We start from the raw sequence: 18,304 nt of genomic DNA on the forward strand, positions 1-18,304 counted from the left end.
TACACCAAAAATAACCATTACAATATCTTATTCAACCAAAAGTGTATCAAAGCAATACTGACCAACCTAACCCTGATGACACATTAAAGTTCTGGCCTCCTTAATTACACTTCTGCTATATATGCGTGCACGCAAGCTCCATGTGTGACAAGTAGTCACATGGCCTCAGTCACTTTCCCTACAGGCACGGATGCTTCGCATGGAATTCACAGCATCAGAAGTTAGATCACGTGGCGTTAAATAAGTGACAACGCTGTCATTTTTCTGAAGCTAAGTGTCACACTCTAATGCTGAGTGTCATGCTATCTCAGTCTCCAGTGGTTTAGAACCTGAAGAATCAAGAGGGGCCTTGGAGATCAACTCGGGGCATCTCCTCATTGCAAGAAGGCACCCCACTGCATCCCTGGCCAATGGGGCCCAGGCAATCCTGCAATGCGTCCAGTAGAGAGCTGACCTCCTGCATCAGTCTCATCTACCAACAGGCAGTCTGAATATTAGAAAAGGTTTCCTTCCACTGTCTAGAAAATTCATTCTACCTATGGCCCTGATTTTGCCCTTTTGAAGAAATCTATTTGCTCTTCCACCTGACAGTCCCTCAAATAGCTGAAGACAGAGATCATATTTCCCCTTAGTAATTTCTTCATTGCTCTAAATATTATCCATTTCCTTTCACTATTTTTCATACAGTTTCCATTCCGACACTTTCTCAATGCATCCTAAAACATTTGTACATCTAAAGTGTCCCTCTTCAAATGTGGTACTCAGGACTCAATAACACCTCAAATATGGGCTGTGCAGTGCCATGCACAGAAGGATCTTATCAGACACTGGTTTTCTGCTTTACTTGTAGCCATCAACATGGCTACTCAACTAATGGTTCACTAAAGCTTCTGCAGTCTGTTTTATTAAAGGGAAACGAAAAGGTATGAAGAATGTTACAAACACCCATGAACTCACCACCCTGCAGAAGAAAGGAAAGATTGCTAATCAGCTTAAAACTCCTGCGTATCTCTCACCGTTCACATTCTCTTCCCCGCAACAGTAACCTCAATTTGGTCCTCATGATTCTTCAGGGTTTTTTTAAACACAAACTGGAAAAAAAAAAAAAAAAGGCCCACCATCCTTCCACCACACTATTTTTTATACCTAAATTCTTAACTTTGTAAACTTTCCATTCATTTTAATCCCCATCTCAATGTCTGCCCCACCCCCTGGCATTTTATCCTCCCCAAATAATCTGTGAATCCCAATTCTGTCATCCATTGCATTAGCCACTTATCCCATAAGTTATCTGCAAAATATGGTCTGTGGGCCTTTGCATCTTAATTATTAAAAAAAAAAAAAAAAAGATAACCAGGATGGTTCTAAAGACAGGGCTCGGCCGGGCGCGGTGGCTCAAGCCTGTAATCCCAGCACTTTGGGAGGCCGAGATGGGCGGATCACGAGGTCAGGAGATCAAGACCATCCTGGCTAGCATGGTGAAACCCCGTCTCTACTAAAAAAACACAAAAAACTAGCCGGGCGAGGTGGCGGGCGCCTGTAGTCCCAGCTACTCGGGAGGCTGAGGCAGGAGAATGGCGTGAACCCGGGAGGCGGAGCTTGCAGTGAGCTGAGATTGCGCCACTGCACTCCAGTCTGGGCGACAGAGCGAGACTCCGCCTCAAAAAAAAAAAAAAAAAAAAAAAAAAAAAAGACAGGGCTCTAGCTCTGTGGCAAACCACTGGAGCCCACCCCACAGGCTGACATGGATCCATTAGGCAGCCCACCCTGGGCATGGCCACAGCATCAGTTACAAATCCACTTAACCACACTGTCATCCCACACTTCTCCATCTTAGCCTTTAGGGCTCAGGAAAACAAACCCTCGTCTGATCACAAGTGGTCAGGCAATAACGGGATAACGACTCAGCAATGCTGGAGCTCCAGCCTGACCAGACAGAACACCATGGTTTCATTTTTGGCATGTCTGGTCCACAGCTGAGCCTACCCATGACACCCAGATGCTGTCTGTCCATCTGTCTGTGCCAGAGTGAGTCTAAGCACTGGGCAATCATGAAGCACAGACAGGGATAGACCAATGTCAGCTGTGAGTGAGCCAGGCCACAACCTAAGTAGTTCCAGAGCAGAGTATGTCCCCTAACCGAGCCCTGGAATGCACGGTTAAATAAGGTGTAAGATAAGGGTAACACACGAGACCTTTACGGGTTCTCAAAGGCAGAACATGCTCAGGAAACACAGGGCAGCTTTACTCTGATCCTGGCATACATACGCCTTTTTTGTAGAAACCATAACATTTTGGAAAAGTCATGAAATGTAACTACTGAACCAAAAAGACTCAGAGTAATTAAGAGATCATATAAATGTAGTCATTCTTTAATGACATGGACCAAAAGCATGTTCAGTAGTACAACACCTCCAGGTGTTAACAAGTTCCTTAGAAAAGGATTCCATGGTCAAATGAGCTTAGGAAACACTGCTTTAAACAAAACGAAGCAGAATTCCTTGCTGCAGAACTTCTCGATGCTTTGAATAGCGGTTGCATGTGTTGCACATCTCTTAAGAAGGGGATACAGGTTGAGTATCCCTTATCCAAAATGCTTAAAACCAAGAGTATTTTGGATTTCAGATGTCTACATTATTCTGACTGAGTTTCCCAAATCCCCAAATCCAAAATCTGAAATGCTCCAATAAGCACTGAAAAAGTTTCTAATTTTGGAGCATTTGGGATTTGGGATTTTTGGATTTGGGAGTTCAACCTGCATAAGAAGCTGCATTCCCTAAACTCATTTGGTTCCTGACCTCTTTTTGCAAGGAGTATCTCAAAAGCCCAGTGTTCTGCAGAAGTCCCTTTAGAGAACACTGATTTGGGTCAGCGGTCAATCAGTAAAGATACATTTTGGGAACTAACCATGTACTGGGCATTCAGGCCCGCAGTTCTCATCTACTGCCCACCTCAAGCTATGAAACCAAAACCTTTGGCGTGTGAGAGAGACCCCATGGATGCACCCAGGCTGGGGCTACTTCTCCACGGCTGAGGAAGCTATGGGGGCAACTGCTGGGGTCCCTGCCCTTACACCCAGGTTAGATCACAAGACTGGCCCCAAACAGGGGAAGCAATCTTTTTAATTATGTGTTCAAAAATGAGCTACAAACTGCATTTTCTTGGATGGAGGCTCTGAATCATCTGCACTTTAGGAAAATCCAAAGTTAGTGCTCAACGATTACAAACTAGAAAATCTCAAACTAAACATTCTGTATGAGTTTTCATGAGAACCGTGCAAATCTCAGCCACTTTAAAATGGAAACTTTTCAATGAGACTTTCAGGAAGTCTCAAATATGTCAGACCTTAAATACACTGGAAGCTGAAAGCAGCTTTTTATAACAGTTTCAAGGAAAATGCCAAATCATTTTAAAATAACATGACCTGAAATTTGTACAATGGGGTTATGGGATGAAAAACTGAGACCACAGAGTTGATGCTGTGGCGCATCACCCACATCACTCACCCCGGGCCACAGTGCTTCTTCTTTTTTTTTTTTTTTTGAGAAGGAGTCTCGCTCTGTCACCCAGGCTGGTGTGCAGTGGCGCGATCTGGGCTCACTGCAAGCTCCGCCTCCCGGGTTCACGCCATTCTCCTGGCTCAGCCTCAGGAGTAGCTGGGACTACAGGCGCCCGCCACCACGCCCGGCTAATTTTTTGTATTTTTTTAGTAGAGACGGGGTCTCACCGTGTTAGCCAGGATGGTCTCGATCTCCTGACCTCGTGATCCGCCCATCTCGGCCTCCCAAAGTGCTGGGATTACAGGCTTGAGCCACCGCGCCCGGCCCACAGTGATTCTTCTATAGAAAATCATATTCAAGCTAAAGTTTAAGTCCCGGATAACAAATAAAAAATCTCTTTGAGGGACTTAGAAAAGGCAGATGTGAGAATGACTTCCAAAAAGGGATCAGGATTGTATCCACAGTTAGGTATTAAAAACAGAAATGTGTCAACAATTTCTTTAGCAAACTATAAAAGGAGAGTGCTTTTCTTTCTTCTTTCAAAGGAGAACAAAAATGACAGGTTTTAAAAATGTCTTTTAATTCTGAAGGAAAAAAAATCAACAAGAAAAAGACCCAGTTAAACTTTCACAAGCAAATGTTAAAGGGCCCCACCAAAAGGAAAGCTTGTTAATTGTTTTGATTCCTTAAGTTGTATGAAATCTAGCAAGTTTACAAGCCTGGGTTTTCCAGAGGCCTAATGGTCTTTCTTTAATACACCAGAGTTGGAATGGCCTTGCTCAGTAAAGCCCCACTGAGTGAGCCTCAGCTGCAAGGACTTGCTAATAAAAGTGTCTCCAGCATTTTGCTTTATAGCACCACTGTGAATTGCAGCATTAAAAAAAAAAAAAAAAAAAAAAAAAGCTGTTGGCTCAAAAATAAGCTTTATTAGCTCTGCCCGGATTAGGGTTACCAGTGAGGCTCACAGAGGGGAAGTCTCATTGTTCCCTTCACAGTTTCACACACCAAGTCTACTGTGGGAGGACACACCACATACAGACGGCTTTCTATGCACTCACTATCTCCATTTCCTCTCTCTCCACTTGCTCCTAAGCCACTAGCTTTTGCCCCCAATACACCACTGACTCTGGTCAAGGTCACCAGTGACTTCCAACTTGCAAAACCCAACGGTCATTTCTCAGTCCTCCTCTTGATGAACAGCAGCGCTTAACACTTTCTCCTCCTGGAAAACGTTTATCCTGTGGTTCCAGGGAACAACACACCTGAGTTTTCTTCCTGCCTGGCAGGGAACTCCTTCCCGGTCCTCTGTGCTGGCCCTGCTCATGTCCACAGCCTCTAATCCTTGTGGGGTAACAGGGCTCCATCCCTGATCCCCTCCTCTATTTACACTCACTTCTTTAATGTTCTCATTTGTCTCCTGGCCTTAAATACCATCAATGTGGCTGACAGCTTCCAAATTTCCATCTTCAGCCCAGAGTTCAACAAAGAGCTCATCCTCAGCCTCACAACCAATGAGGGATCTTCCCCCACACCCACACATGCTCCTTGCATGGTCTGCTCCTTGTCAGTAAATGGTGACCTCATTCCTTCAGTTGCTCAGGACAAACACCGTGGAGTCCTTGTTGACTCTCTTCCTTCTGTCCCCACATCCAGCCCATCTGCAATCCTGACTCTGTCCACTTCTGCTGGTACCATCCTGGCCCAAGCACCACATGCTCTTCTCTGGATTATTTCAGTGGCCTCCTAACTGGTCTCCCTGCTGCTGTCCTTGTCCCCCAACAACCGATTCTCCACACAGCAACCCAAATGGTCCCTTTTAAAATGTAGGACAGCTCTCATCACCCCTAAGCTTAAAACACTCCAAAGGCTTCCCATCTCATTTACAATAAAACTTCGAGTTCTTTTAACAGATTAAGTGCTTCTCTCATTCTGAGCCTTCTCCTTCTCTTACTCCTTTCTGCTCACCACACCCCCTTTTCAGTTTCCTATGGCTGTGCTAACAAACTTACAAACTTAGCTGCTTAAAACAACACAGATTTATTCTCTTATAGTTCTGGAGACCAGAAGTGTAAAAGCAAGGTGTGGGCAGGGCTGCATTCCTTCCAGAGGCTTCAGAAAGAAAATTATTTTCTTTTTTTTTTTTTGAGACGGAGTCTTGCTCTGTCGCCCAGGCTGGAGTACAGTGGCGCAATCTCGGCTCACTGCAAGCTCCGCCTCCCAGGTTCACGCCATTCTCCTGCCTCAGCCTCCAAGCAGCTGGGACTACAGGTGCCCGCCACGCCCGGCTAATTTTTTGTCTTTTTAGTAGAGACGGGGTTTCACTGTGTTAGCCAGGATGGTCTCGATCTCCTGACCTCGTGATCCACCTGCCTCAGCCTCCCAAAGTGCTGGGATTACAGGCATGAGCCACCGCGCCCGGCCAAAATTATTTTCTTACCTTTTCCAGCTTCAAGCTACCTACATTTCTTGGCTTGTGGCCCCTTCCTCCACCTTCAAGGCCAGCAACACAGCATCTCCTCTCCTCCCTGACGTCCTGCCTCCCTCTTACAAGGAGACTTGTAATGCACTGGACCCACCTGGATAATCCAAGATAATCACCCCATCTCTAGATCCTTAACCTAATCACATCTGCAAAGAGCCTTTTATCATGAAGGGTAACATACTCGTGGGATCCAGGCTTAGGACGTGAGCGTATTTGGGAGAGGGCCATTATTCAGCGTACCATAGCCACCCACTTGGACCTTCCTGCTGTTCCTCAAACACAGCAGGTGCACTCTGCCTCAGATGAGCTTCAGCTGTGCCTGCCTCAAGTCCTTCGCCCTTGCTATTCCACTCTGCCAGAGATCTGCACAGTGTCCTTCACCCCTCCTTGAGGTCTTTGCTCAAGGCTCACCTTCTCTGCAAAGTCTTCCCCGGCCACTCAAAAGTGCAACCCCCATATCACCTCTACTGTCTTGTCCTTCTCCATAGCACTCACTGCCATCTGATAACTCTATTTAATCATGTCTTTATTGTATACAATGGAAGCTCTCTGAGAAGCAGGTTTTTTATGTTTTATTCTCAGCTGTCTTCACTATATAGAACAGTACCTCACACATACATAGTCAGCCCTATATAAATAACTGAATGAGATAAAAAGTCCAACTTTTTAAAAAAAATTAGATTGCTTTTATTTTCAAAGGTCACAGACACAGCTCAGCTCCTGGCATGTGCTGCCCTCCTTATTCACATGTATTATTTTTGCTTTATGCTTTTCTTCTAGTAAACTTTTTAATTGTGGAAAAGTTCAAACACACAAGAGTAAAGTGAACAATATAAAGAACTCCAAAGTACCCATCACTTGGCTCAACGATCATTTGCCATTCTTGTTTCATCTAGCTCCCAATCTGTTTTTTAGAGTGATTTTGCCTTTCCCTAAATTAGTGCTTAAAGGAGGCACCCACAACAATCACATGAATTAAAAGGAACTCCTGAGGGCACTTGGGTCTCCAGCATACAAGGAACCTTCCATATAACTTCCTGATAGAGAAGTCTGGTGGCAAGGGTGAAAGTAAAGAACTAAGGGAACCCTGCCAGCAACTACAGGTCTGCAGAATCACTTTTGCCAGGAAAATCAATTCAGCCTCACTTGGCAATGGATTCCTGACTTACATAGACTTCATTAAGATTATAGATCTTTAGCTATAAGCGCCTGGATTTTAGTTTCTCCTACATGGACATAAAATCACATTTTCCCTGAAACTTGAAATACCGTCATCTAATATACTGGTCTTTAGTTCTACAATTACTTATTTTTTTTGCTGTCACCTACTTCTTGCTCACCAATATTATAAATTTCAAGTTTTTAACCTCTGTGGCATCCCTCTTTTTCTTTATTGCTTTGTTTATGCACGTTTCTCTACCTTTTACTTGAAAAGCACGACATCATTACTTACAGGGTTGAATTCCTAAAATTACACATTAGGAAATACAAAGAACTAAAATATACATTAAAAAACTGAAAACAAAATTATAGAGCTGGAGAACAGATCAGTGGTTGCCAGGGGTTAGAGATGGAGCTGGGGGTGAAGGGGTCAGGGAAAGGACTTGAGGCCAGTGTCGCTGTCAAAGGCTGTGAAAGAGTAGCACAAGAGATTCTTGTGATGAATGTTCTACATGTTGACTACGGTGGTCACACAAATCTATATCCATGTAAAGTTCCGTAAGTTCACAAATATGTGCATGTAAAATAGCGATTTGTGGATTGTGCCAATGTCAGGTCCTGGTTTTGCTACTGTTCTGTAGTGGGATATTACCAATGGAGGAGACTGGGGGTAGGGTACACGGGAACTCTCTGTACTATTTTTTGCAACTTCCTATGAATTTATAATAATTTTTAAAGTTTAAAAAATGAATGTTGGTAAATACCTAAAATCCATCACTCCTCTGAATTATTCATGTTGTAATATAATGGCAGACTTACTTTTCTCCTAAAAACCAACTTGTAATTTTGAAATCAACAACTGTGTCATTGTTATCCACTAAAAAATAGTCTCCTTTAAATGCCAGGAATCCTGTGGGCATGAAAAAAGATGAACATAAAATTATAGATAGCAAGATTGTAAACTTGTTCAATGAACTGTCCAACAAGTAACTTTGCTTACTAAAAGCTACACTGTTTTCAAGATGTTTCAGCAAGAAACACTCCCACAGAGATATTAAGTCCCTTGAGGGACAAATATTGAAAGGAAGGAGCTGGAGACCTCAGCATCAAAAGTACACAAGGATCACAAACTAATGTAGCGGGAGTTCAGTTTTCAAAACATAATGCCCCAAAAGCAGAAAAAGAGGAGGGGATATGGAAAGAAGGCAAAGTCAAAGCAAAATCAGTCTCAGGCATGGTTTGTGGGATAATTAAATCTCAAAGGCCTCCCAGTAACAGAGTTTCTTACTGTTAGTCAGTTACCAATTTGGCATAAAGATCTAAGCAAACAGGTTTTCTCCAAGGGCATACATTTAGTTCATGGTGCCAGTTCCACATAACTGGCTCAATTTCACTAAAATCCCAAGGCACCTAGATTAAAAGAGAGATGGAGAGAGAGAAAAAATGCAAGCCTCTTTAAAATGAAATCATAAAGCAGCAGGACATTCCACAGAAGGACTTCCTCCCTGTTTCAAAATAAAAACACCCCAAGAAACAAATGAAAATGCCACTTATTTTAATTATTTTGTGGTTTTAATTTTAATGATTGATGAAACAAAGCCAATTCTACAAACTACTGGCCATCTATTGTCATTCTCATGTAAGAGCTCCATAAAAATAATGACTTCACAGATCACAGCCAACTTAGTCACTACTGTACACTAACAGGGTTCTGTTTAAGAATATTTTCTATTCTTATACATGTGCTCTAAAAACCGGGTTAACAACAACAAAAAAAGAGCCAAATCCAACTGGCCATAGAGGGAAGAATTCTGGTGGACAATTAAACTACTGTGTTGCAAATTAAACTGTTCACACCTGCAGAATAATCTCACCAGCATAACCAATCTACCCTGTAATGCAGCCCCATTGTACCAAAAGGGGATCTCTTCTTCCACTAGATTCTATCTTTCTCTGATAAACTCTTTGGATGAGAAAACCAGCAGCAGATGTGAAAGCCACATGGCTCTCTACAAAGCAGGAGAGCAAAAAGCAATGTTAAAAGAAATGATTTCTTAAACAGCAGCTTGCTATCAAGAATGAAGATTTTATCATCTAATGCTGACTTTGTGTAAAGCAGCTAGCTATTAGACCCTGTTCCAAGACTTCGGCTAACAGCATCAGGCTGAAATCCAGGAATTGGCCTCATTTAGCTACACTCTTGTTTTCAACTCTTGGGAGCAGGGCCAATGTGTAAAGTTAGAATATAACAAATCAAATTTCCAAGGGGAAAGAAAACAATATAGGTACTCATGCTTAATGCAACTGATAGGCTCTGAGCACAGTTTACACTTCAGCACATTTTTTAAGTGAATTTTAGCCTTTAAATAATTTCCATCATTTCCTAAAGACACACACGCTGCATCAAAAAATATTTGCCAATGCCCCCACTTAAGCAATACTGCAACAATCAAGAATATTGAAAATTCTTTCAAATTCATATTCAAGTAGAAAAATGATTAAGCAAAATGCTTAATCATTAAAGAAAGAGTAGAATGGCTGGGCATGGTGGCTCACGCCTGTAATCCCAGCACTTTGGGAGGCCGAGGCAGGTGGATCACAAGGTCAAGAGATGGAGACCATCCTGGCCAACATGGTGAAACCCCGTCTCCGCTAAAAATACAAAAATTAGCTGGGCGTGGTGGCACACCTGTAGTCTCAGCTACTTGGGAGACTGAGGCAGAAGAATCGCTTGAACCTGGGAGGCAGAGGTTGCAGTGAGCCGAGATCGCGCCACTGCACTCCAGCCTGGCGACAGCGAGACTCCATCAAAGAAAAAGAAAGAGTAGAACACCATAAACTGTCTAAATGGTCCTGTATCATGTGTGATTTCACGGAACTGCCATGGAGGTAGCAAGCTCTAGAGTCTAAATTTGGCTACAGTTTTCACCATTCTCAAACCACCTTCATGTGCTGAACTTCATAGTCTTGGTGGTGCTTTGAATTTTATGTAGTTTTCCTACCAGTGAATTTTGCAAACCCTTTCTCCTGAAGCTGTAAACACCTGTGTAAAATGTATTATAGAATCCAGGGATGAAAATGCTAACCACTAAACAAACTAATTTTCTGGCAGTTATGGAGAATGGATACTCCAGTGTCTCCTAGACAATACAGTTGTCCATCAAAGGTCAAATCGTTAGCAATCATACACCCATTTAACTTATGAAAAATCAACAGAAATCTATAAATGTAATGCAATGCATTAACAGAATGAAGGAGAAAAATGGTGTGATCATCTCAATTAGGTGCAGAAAAAGCATCTGAGAAAATTCAAGATCCTTTCATGATAAAAACTCTTAATAAATGAGGTATAGAAGAAATGGACTTTAACACAATAAAGGTCACATGTGACAAAACCAAAGCTAACATCATACTCAGTGAAAAGTTAAAAGCTTTTCTTCAGGAATAAGACAAGGATGCACACTCTCACCACTTCCATTCAACATAGTACTAGAAGTCCCAGTCACAGCGATCAGGCAACAGAAAGAAATAAAAGGCATCCCAGCAGAAAGGAGGAAGTTATTCTGTTCCTGTTTACAGACAATATAAACATAAACATAGGAAACCCTAAATACCCCACCAAGAAACTAATAAACAAATTCAGTGATACTGCAGGGTACAAAATCAATATACAAAAATCAGTAGAGTTTGTATACACCAACAACAAGCTATCTGTAAAAGAAATCAAGAAAATAATCCCATTCACAATAGCCACACCAAAAATAAATACTTAGGAACAAATTCAACCAAGGAAGCTAAAGACCAGTATGCTGAAAACTATAAAACACTAAGGAGAAAAGAGAAGATACAAATAAATAGAAAAATATTCCATGTTCATAGATTGGAAGAATATTATCCAAATGTCCATACTACTCAAAGTGAGTGAAATGCAATCTCTATCAAAATTCCAAAGACATTTTTCACAGATATACAAAAAAAAAATGATACAATTTGCATAAAAACACAAAACATTGCAAATAGCCAAAGCAATCCTGAGCAAAAAGAACAACGCTGGAGGCATGATAATACCTCGTTTCAAAATATACTACAAAGCTATAGCAATATAAACAGCATGGCACTGGCATAAAAACAGATACATAGACCAGTAGAACAGAATTGACAGTCCAAAAATAAGTCTGTGCATTTACAGTCAATTGATTTTCAATGAAGGCACTAAGAACACACAATGGGGAAAAAAGTCTCTTCAATAAATGGTGTTGTGAAAACTGGATATCCACATACAGAAGAATGAAGTTAGATCCTCATCTCACACTATTATAAAAAAGTTAACTCTCATTTGAAGCCAGGAGTTCGAGACTAGCCTGGGCAACAAAGCAAGACCCTGTCCTTACAAAAAATTTAAAAGTTAGCTGGGCATGTTGGCGTGAGCCTGTAGTCCCAGCTACTCTGGAGGTTCAGGTGGGAGAATCATGTGAGCCCAAAAGTTTGAGGCTACAGTGAGCTACAATCACACCACTGCATGCCAGCCTGGGCAACAGAGTGAGACTCTGTCTCAAAAATAAATAAATAAATAAACTCAAAATGGATTAAAATCTTAAATATAAGACTTGAAACTGTAAAACTATGAGAAAGAAACTCAGGGGAAAACTCCATGACACTGGCATAGGTAATGATTTTTTGGATATGACCCCAAAAGAATAGGCAACAAAAACAGACAAATGGGATTACATCAAACTAAAAAGCTTTTGCACAAAGGAAACAATCAACAGAGTACAGAGACAACCTACAAAATGAGAAAAAATATTTCCAAACCATGTATCTGATAAGCAGTTAACATCCAAAATATTACATAAAGAACTCAAACAACTCAATAGAAAGAAGACAAAAAACCCAATTTAAAAATGAACAAAGGACCTGAATAGACATTTCTCAAAAGAAGACATACAAATGGCCAATAGGTATATTTAAAAATGCTCAACAGTACTAATCATCAGAGAAATGCAAATTAAAACTACACCTGTCAGAATGGCTATTACCAAAAAGACAAAACAAGTGCTGGCAAAGACGTGGAGAGAAGGGAATCCTTGCACACTGTTAGTGGGAATGGAAATTAGCACAGCCATTAAGGAAACAGAGGTTCCTTAGAATATTAAAAATAAAACTACCATATGATTCAGCAATTCTGGTTGCTGGGTATACATCCAAAGAAGTGAAATCAGTATGTCAAAGTGATCTCTGTACTCCCAGACTCACTGCAGCATTATTCACAACAGCCAAGATACAGAATCAACAGATAAATGATAGATAATGCGGTATGTATACACAATGGAATACTATTCAGCCTTTTTTAAAAAAAAAAAGAAGGAAATCATGTCATTTACAACAACATGGTGGGTGAACCTAGAGAGCATTATGTTAAGTGAAATAAGCCAGCCACAGAAAGACAAATATTGCATGATCTCACTTAAACGCAGAATCGAAAAAGGTTAAGCTCATAGAAGTAGAGAGTAGAATGGTGGTTACCAGTGGCTGGCGGGGCAGGATGGGACACTGGAAAGATGTCAAAGGATACAAAATTTCAGTTAGATGGGAGAAATAAGTTCAGAGCTCTACTGTACAGTATAGTGACTTTAGTTAATGATGTATACTTGAAAATCACTAAGAGAATAGATTTTAAGTATTCTCACCACAGAAAATAAGTATATGAGGTAATACATGTTAGTTACCTCAACTGAGCCATTCCACAATGCATAGATATTTCAAAAATCATGTTATACCTGATAAATATATATAACTTTATTTGTCCATTTAAAAAACTAAAATGAAATTTTTAAAAAAGAAAAATCAGGCCAGGCGCAGTGGCTCAGGCCCGTAATCCCAGCACTTTGGGAGGCCAAGGTGGGTGGATTACTTGAGGTCAGGAGTTCGAGACCAGCCTGGCCAACATGACAAAAATCCTGACTCTACTAAAAATACAAAATTAGCTGCGTGTGGTGGCATGCACCTGTAATCCCAGCGACTCGGGTGGCTGAGGCAAGAGAATAGCTTGAACCCAGGAGGCAGAGGTTGGAGGAAGACGAGATCATGCCACTGCACTCCAGCCTGGGTGACAGAGCAAGACTCTGCCTCAAAAAAAGAAAGGAAAAATCAATCACACACTCTTGGCCAAAAAGACGAGAACAAGAGAACAATTTTAATGGCATAAACCTTTGCCTCTCTCAAAGTGTGGCCAAAGCCACACTGGCATCCCATGCTTAGAAAGTAGACTTAATGGGGCCAGCAGTGGTTCATGCCTGTAATCCCAGCACTTTGAGAGGCCAAGGCAGCAGATCACCTGAGATCAGGAGTTTGAAACCAGCCTGGCCAGTGAAACCCCATCTCTACTAAAAATACAAAAATCAACTGGGCATGGCAGCACGTGCCTGTAGTCCCAGCTACTCAGGAGGCTGAGGCAGGAAAACTGCTTAGGCCTGGGAGGCAGAGGTTGCAGTGAGCCAAGATCGTCCCACTGCACTCCAGCCTGGGCGACAGAGCAAAACTCCGTCTCAAAAAAAAAAAAAAGAAAGTAGACTATCAGGCCCCACCCCCAGATCTCCTGAATCTGAATCTGCATTTTATCAAGATTCCCCCATGATTCCTAAACACAATGCAGTTTGGCCTAAACGATATCTCCCACCATTCCACTCCACAGGCATACGCCCCAGAGTAAGCGTGAGACGGGTGACACTGATTTGCAATTCCCTTGGTGGGTCTCAGTTCTCACTCGCCTTGCACCTCACTGAGTGAGATACTAACGTTTAAAGGGTACTTTGGACTATACACCTAAAACATGACTTCACCTAAAACATGTTCTGTCCCCGGGCTGACCTCTCAGCTACCAACCTAACAACTGGCTCAATTTAACCAAGGGCTCACATCTTTGCATTAAAAACTGTGGGTACATTAACAGCACAGACAAGCTCAATAAAGGCTGAGCACCAAGTTGTCGGCCACCAGCACACTGCCACAGGTCAGCCATAACTCAGACTGCAGGGAGAAAAGAGCTCTTGGGCCACAGAAAGATACACACCGAGTGGTGATGTGGAACATAATCCTTTAAGGTCAAGGTGGCTTTCCTTCAAGTAAACTTGCCATCCAAGTCGTTAATTCTGCAAAGTTTATAATTCTGTGAGTAAATTTCTATTACCTAGGAGAGTCCTATACTTTAATCACACATTTAGGAAAATCTTGAACATCTGTTGGCGACAGCTTACCTGTGCACATCTTCCTAGTTCTTTCCTGTCCAGGTACTGAAATATATTGATTGCCAATTCATAAGGCAGTTGGATATCAAAGAAAGGCACATCATTCATTTCATTCTGAGGGGGAAAAAAAGGAAGTAAGTTTACAATTCTTAGATATGGGAATAACTCAAATTTACAGGCCCTTTAAATGACCAGAGATATTCTTAGGTGGTAACAAGATAGATGAGGCTATTTCCCAGGAGGGAGGCATCCGTACTGTTTCACGAGGCAGTCATGGAACTATTTCACAACCTGCCAGCCATCCTCCATTCTCTGACCCCCCTACGCCTCCACTCCTCACATTCACTTAGGAAACCCATATGACCATTTCCCATGGTGCGTCACAAAGCAGCAGGGGTGCTATCTTCCAGCCTGGTGTATGGCACAGGAATCAGTGCCAAGGTCTGTGGAAAGCCTCCTGACCTCTAAGGAAAGGTGAGCAGCAGGGGGCCAAGAAAGTGAGCCTTGAAATCAGGGAGGCCACCCCTCCTCCCAGGACAACCACCACTACTCCCAACAAGGAAGGGAGTGAGCACACACAGCTAGAGAAAAGCTGCTTTAGGTCACTAAGGGGTTTTCACTGGGAAAAGAACAGGGCTATAAACATGAGCAAAGAGTAAACAAGCAGACACTGCTCTTGACGGAGGTGAACGCCACCTCTCCTTGGCCACTGGAGAAGTGCAAGGTTTCCTAATGCTCTCAGGGGCTTACACTGGTTAACCTGAGCGGGCCAGTGCAAACAAAGCAGCTCTTCTTCGGTGTCATTTATTAATGCAAAGAAATCAGAGCTCGACTGCCTTTGGATAAGCAATTAGAGATGAGGTAACGGGCTTTATTTGAGAGATAAGGCTGTCATGACGATCCTGGTAGCACAAAGCAATATGAGTGTAAAACAGAAAAAAGCCAAGTGTACGTATGTAGCCCTCTGTCTGTTCCCAATCCACCTGCCAAAGCTCACTTTGGTATGGGCTTCTGCAAAGCTAGGAAAAGCTGCACTCTGTGTCCCAATAGCATTCGCTTAATAAAATCCATTTTTAATAAGCTTTGGCTGACATCAGTGACTTATTGCCTACAAGCGAATTGTTAATTCACCAGTCAAATGCAGAGGTCTTACGTATTGCAAGGCTGCTGTCTCAAAACAAACAAAAAATCACCTCAGTGTTTTTTAAGGGAGTCTAAGCACTGATGTAGACCCTAGCAAGACTCAGGGTAAAGATTTTTCTGGAATGAAGTTTCTGTTCATCTAGGAGTCTTGGGGCTAAAAGACAGCCCAGAGCATAAAAAGGAAATGCAGTATTTAACTGCAAAAACAGTGCAAAGGATGAAGGCCAAAAGGGATCTCTGGAGGAAAAAAAGAGTAAGAGTTGACAGCTCTCTGTGGGCAAAGAGAAGGAACAGAATGTTAAATCAAGAGAGAAATTTTGGCCATACAGAAAAAACAAAAACAAAAACAAAAAAACATCTGCAAGTGTAATTAGAAGGCTCGGGGTGCTTGCCTAAAAAAATAATGGAAAGTCATTGGTTTAATGTCAGGCTCCCTCCCCTCCCACAACTAACTGGTTTCACTCATCAAAAAAAAGAGGCATCACTTTCTCTCTAGGCCCAGATACAACTTGAGACTCCTCAAATCAACACTGGAGGGAGTCACTGCTTGCCAAGGAAAGCTACACTCGAGATGAAACTTTCATTTGTAATCATGGTCTTCCTCCTGCTTTCTTTTTTGGATTATTTTGACATTGTGGAGAGGCCTTCTTTACCTACTTGGTAAAGAAACAAGAGAAAAATGTTCCTTATCCTCCTACAACCAGAACAAAGGCAAAGAAAAGCCTGCGTTCATTGAAACTACTTGCCAGGCATCGCTTTCTTCAATTGGTCCCATTTAAGACTCACTAGGAACTGGTTTCTGGACTTGACACTACTCTGACGAGGCAAAGGCCACCACCACCTTTGTCTTTAGCTATTCTGGTACAGAAAAGTCACACCTCTGGTAACAGGAGCCTTCCATCTTTTGCCTACTCCGTTGGCCTAGCCTCCATCCTCATCACGGAAGATAATGCCTGTATCTTGGCACCAACCTAGCCCTGCCACCAGCATCCTTGATCCCAACCACCATAATCTCTGGAATGCAACCCAGCATGGAGGTTCAGAGCAAAGATTCAAACTGACACATCTGTTCGCTCACCTTACCAACAAGCAACCGGGTTAAGTGCATCTGTGCTTTCTCATCTGTAAAACAGGTAAAAGCACTCTATGAAATAGGTATGCTATTAAGAATAAAAATGAGACCCCATGCTGGTCTCACTGTTAATGCATGCATTATGATGGTTCTTGATCATTTACAAGTTCCGAAGGGCAACCACTGTTTCAAAGCATTGAACTGTAATTTTGTAAATGATGTTACACAGCCAAACTTAAAAAAATCATTGTGCTCTCAGAATTATTATCTAAACTCCAAAAGAGATAAAAGTCGCCTGTAATCCCAGCACTTTGGGAGGCCGAGACGGGTGGATCACGAGGTCAGGAGATTGAGACCATCCTGGCTAACATGGTGAAACCCCGTCTCTACTAAAAAATACAAAAAACTAGCCAGGTGAGGTGGCGGGCGCCTGTAGTCCCGGCTACTCGGGAGGCTGAGGCAGGAGAATGGCGTGAACCCGGGAGGCGGAGCTTGCAGTGAGTGGAGATCCGGCCACTGCACTCCAGCCTGGGTGACAGAGCCAGACTCCGACTCAAAAAAAAAAAAAAAAAAGAGATAAAAGTCCCAGACTTTCATGTAGACGACCTTCCGTGTGGCTAACCACTGGAAAATGGTAGGGAAAAAAAGAAACCAATACACTAAAGGACGGTCCACATCTCAAGAAATATGTAGACCCCCCCAAGGTGAGGAGACCAAATGCTCAAGTTTCACGCTGCACACTTAAAGAATAATTCTGGCATGACATTGTATCAGTGGTCCCTGTCACCCATACTGCAGTGGGTCACTCAGATCCCGCTACGGTCCCACTCATTCCCCTAGACGAAAATGCTGCCTGCTGTTGACTGACAGCTGAGTCCCTTCGCAGGCAATGCCTCTGGCCAAACAAGCTGCCTCACCCAAGTTGCATCCCCTCCCATCTCCGCTAAGGCAGCCTGTATCCAATGACTAGTCCATGGCTGGGTACAAAGGCCTGGCCCCCTTGCTCAGTTCAGGACCTCTCTGAAAGGAAAACCCACTAAAGCACCTACATGCAAATCTCCATTTCAGAATCTATTTTTTGAAAAGTTCAATCTTTTTTTTTTTTTTTTATCCAAAGCGACAGACACGACCCATGATAGCCCTGTGTTTAATATATTCCCAAGGGTTCTTACGCACACCTCCAGAGACACTAGTCTAGGTAAGCTACTTCCTCTCCCCTCCTTGAGGAGGATACCAGAATGCAGACAAATGAGTGACATCACTCCACCAGCCAACCAACAAACCAGAGTAAATTCAAGGTTTAGTAACTGATTCATCAACTTCAGTTCGTTATTATTGGAAATATCATTTGGGAAACACCTTACAAGAGACAGAGTTGTGAGCATATTTGGCCCTGTGGTTGAAAACACACCTCTTTTATAAGTGTGCATGATGTGACAAGGATGTGAAGCCACATCCTGGACGACAAAAGCTGTGGTCTAGTAATCACGTAAATCCTACTACTGTCGCAGAAGCAGAATGTCTTAGGCACTCTGACTGGTTACTTCCCACAGTTCATAAATGTAGGTTAAAAACACTACTTGCTACTAGTGTGCAGAGAAATACCTTGTTATCTGAAAGACACTATCAGCCAGAGGTTGGTTAACGGATATAAAAGTGCAGCTAGACAGGAAGAGTTCTGGTTCTCTGTGGCACTACAGGT

At 42.5% G+C, this 18,304-nt stretch overlaps 1 protein-coding gene across 7 annotated transcripts in view; it reads right to left on the reverse strand.

Annotated features, from left to right (window-relative positions):
• Window positions 1-18,304, reverse strand: part of FBXW8 (F-box and WD repeat domain containing 8) — a 123,664-nt gene that overhangs the window by 96,870 nt on the left and 8,490 nt on the right. For 6 of the 7 annotated variants that reach the window (XR_004439556.1, XM_033220455.1, XM_033220460.1 and 3 more), the window contains exon 2: window positions 14,397-14,501. The exons of the other annotated variant lie outside the window; for it this stretch is intronic. Coding sequence is in view for 5 of the 6 variants with exons in the window: in XM_033220455.1 (XP_033076346.1) it covers window positions 14,397-14,501 (105 nt within the window). In the remaining variant the exon portion in view is untranslated. The remainder of the gene's footprint in view (window positions 1-14,396; window positions 14,502-18,304) is intronic. 7 annotated transcript variants of the gene reach the window in all.

The sequence above is a fragment of the Trachypithecus francoisi genome, unplaced genomic scaffold (genome assembly GCF_009764315.1).
Source record: "Trachypithecus francoisi isolate TF-2019V2 unplaced genomic scaffold, Tfra_2.0 Lachesis_group11, whole genome shotgun sequence".
Taxonomy (NCBI): Eukaryota; Metazoa; Chordata; class Mammalia; order Primates; family Cercopithecidae; genus Trachypithecus; species Trachypithecus francoisi.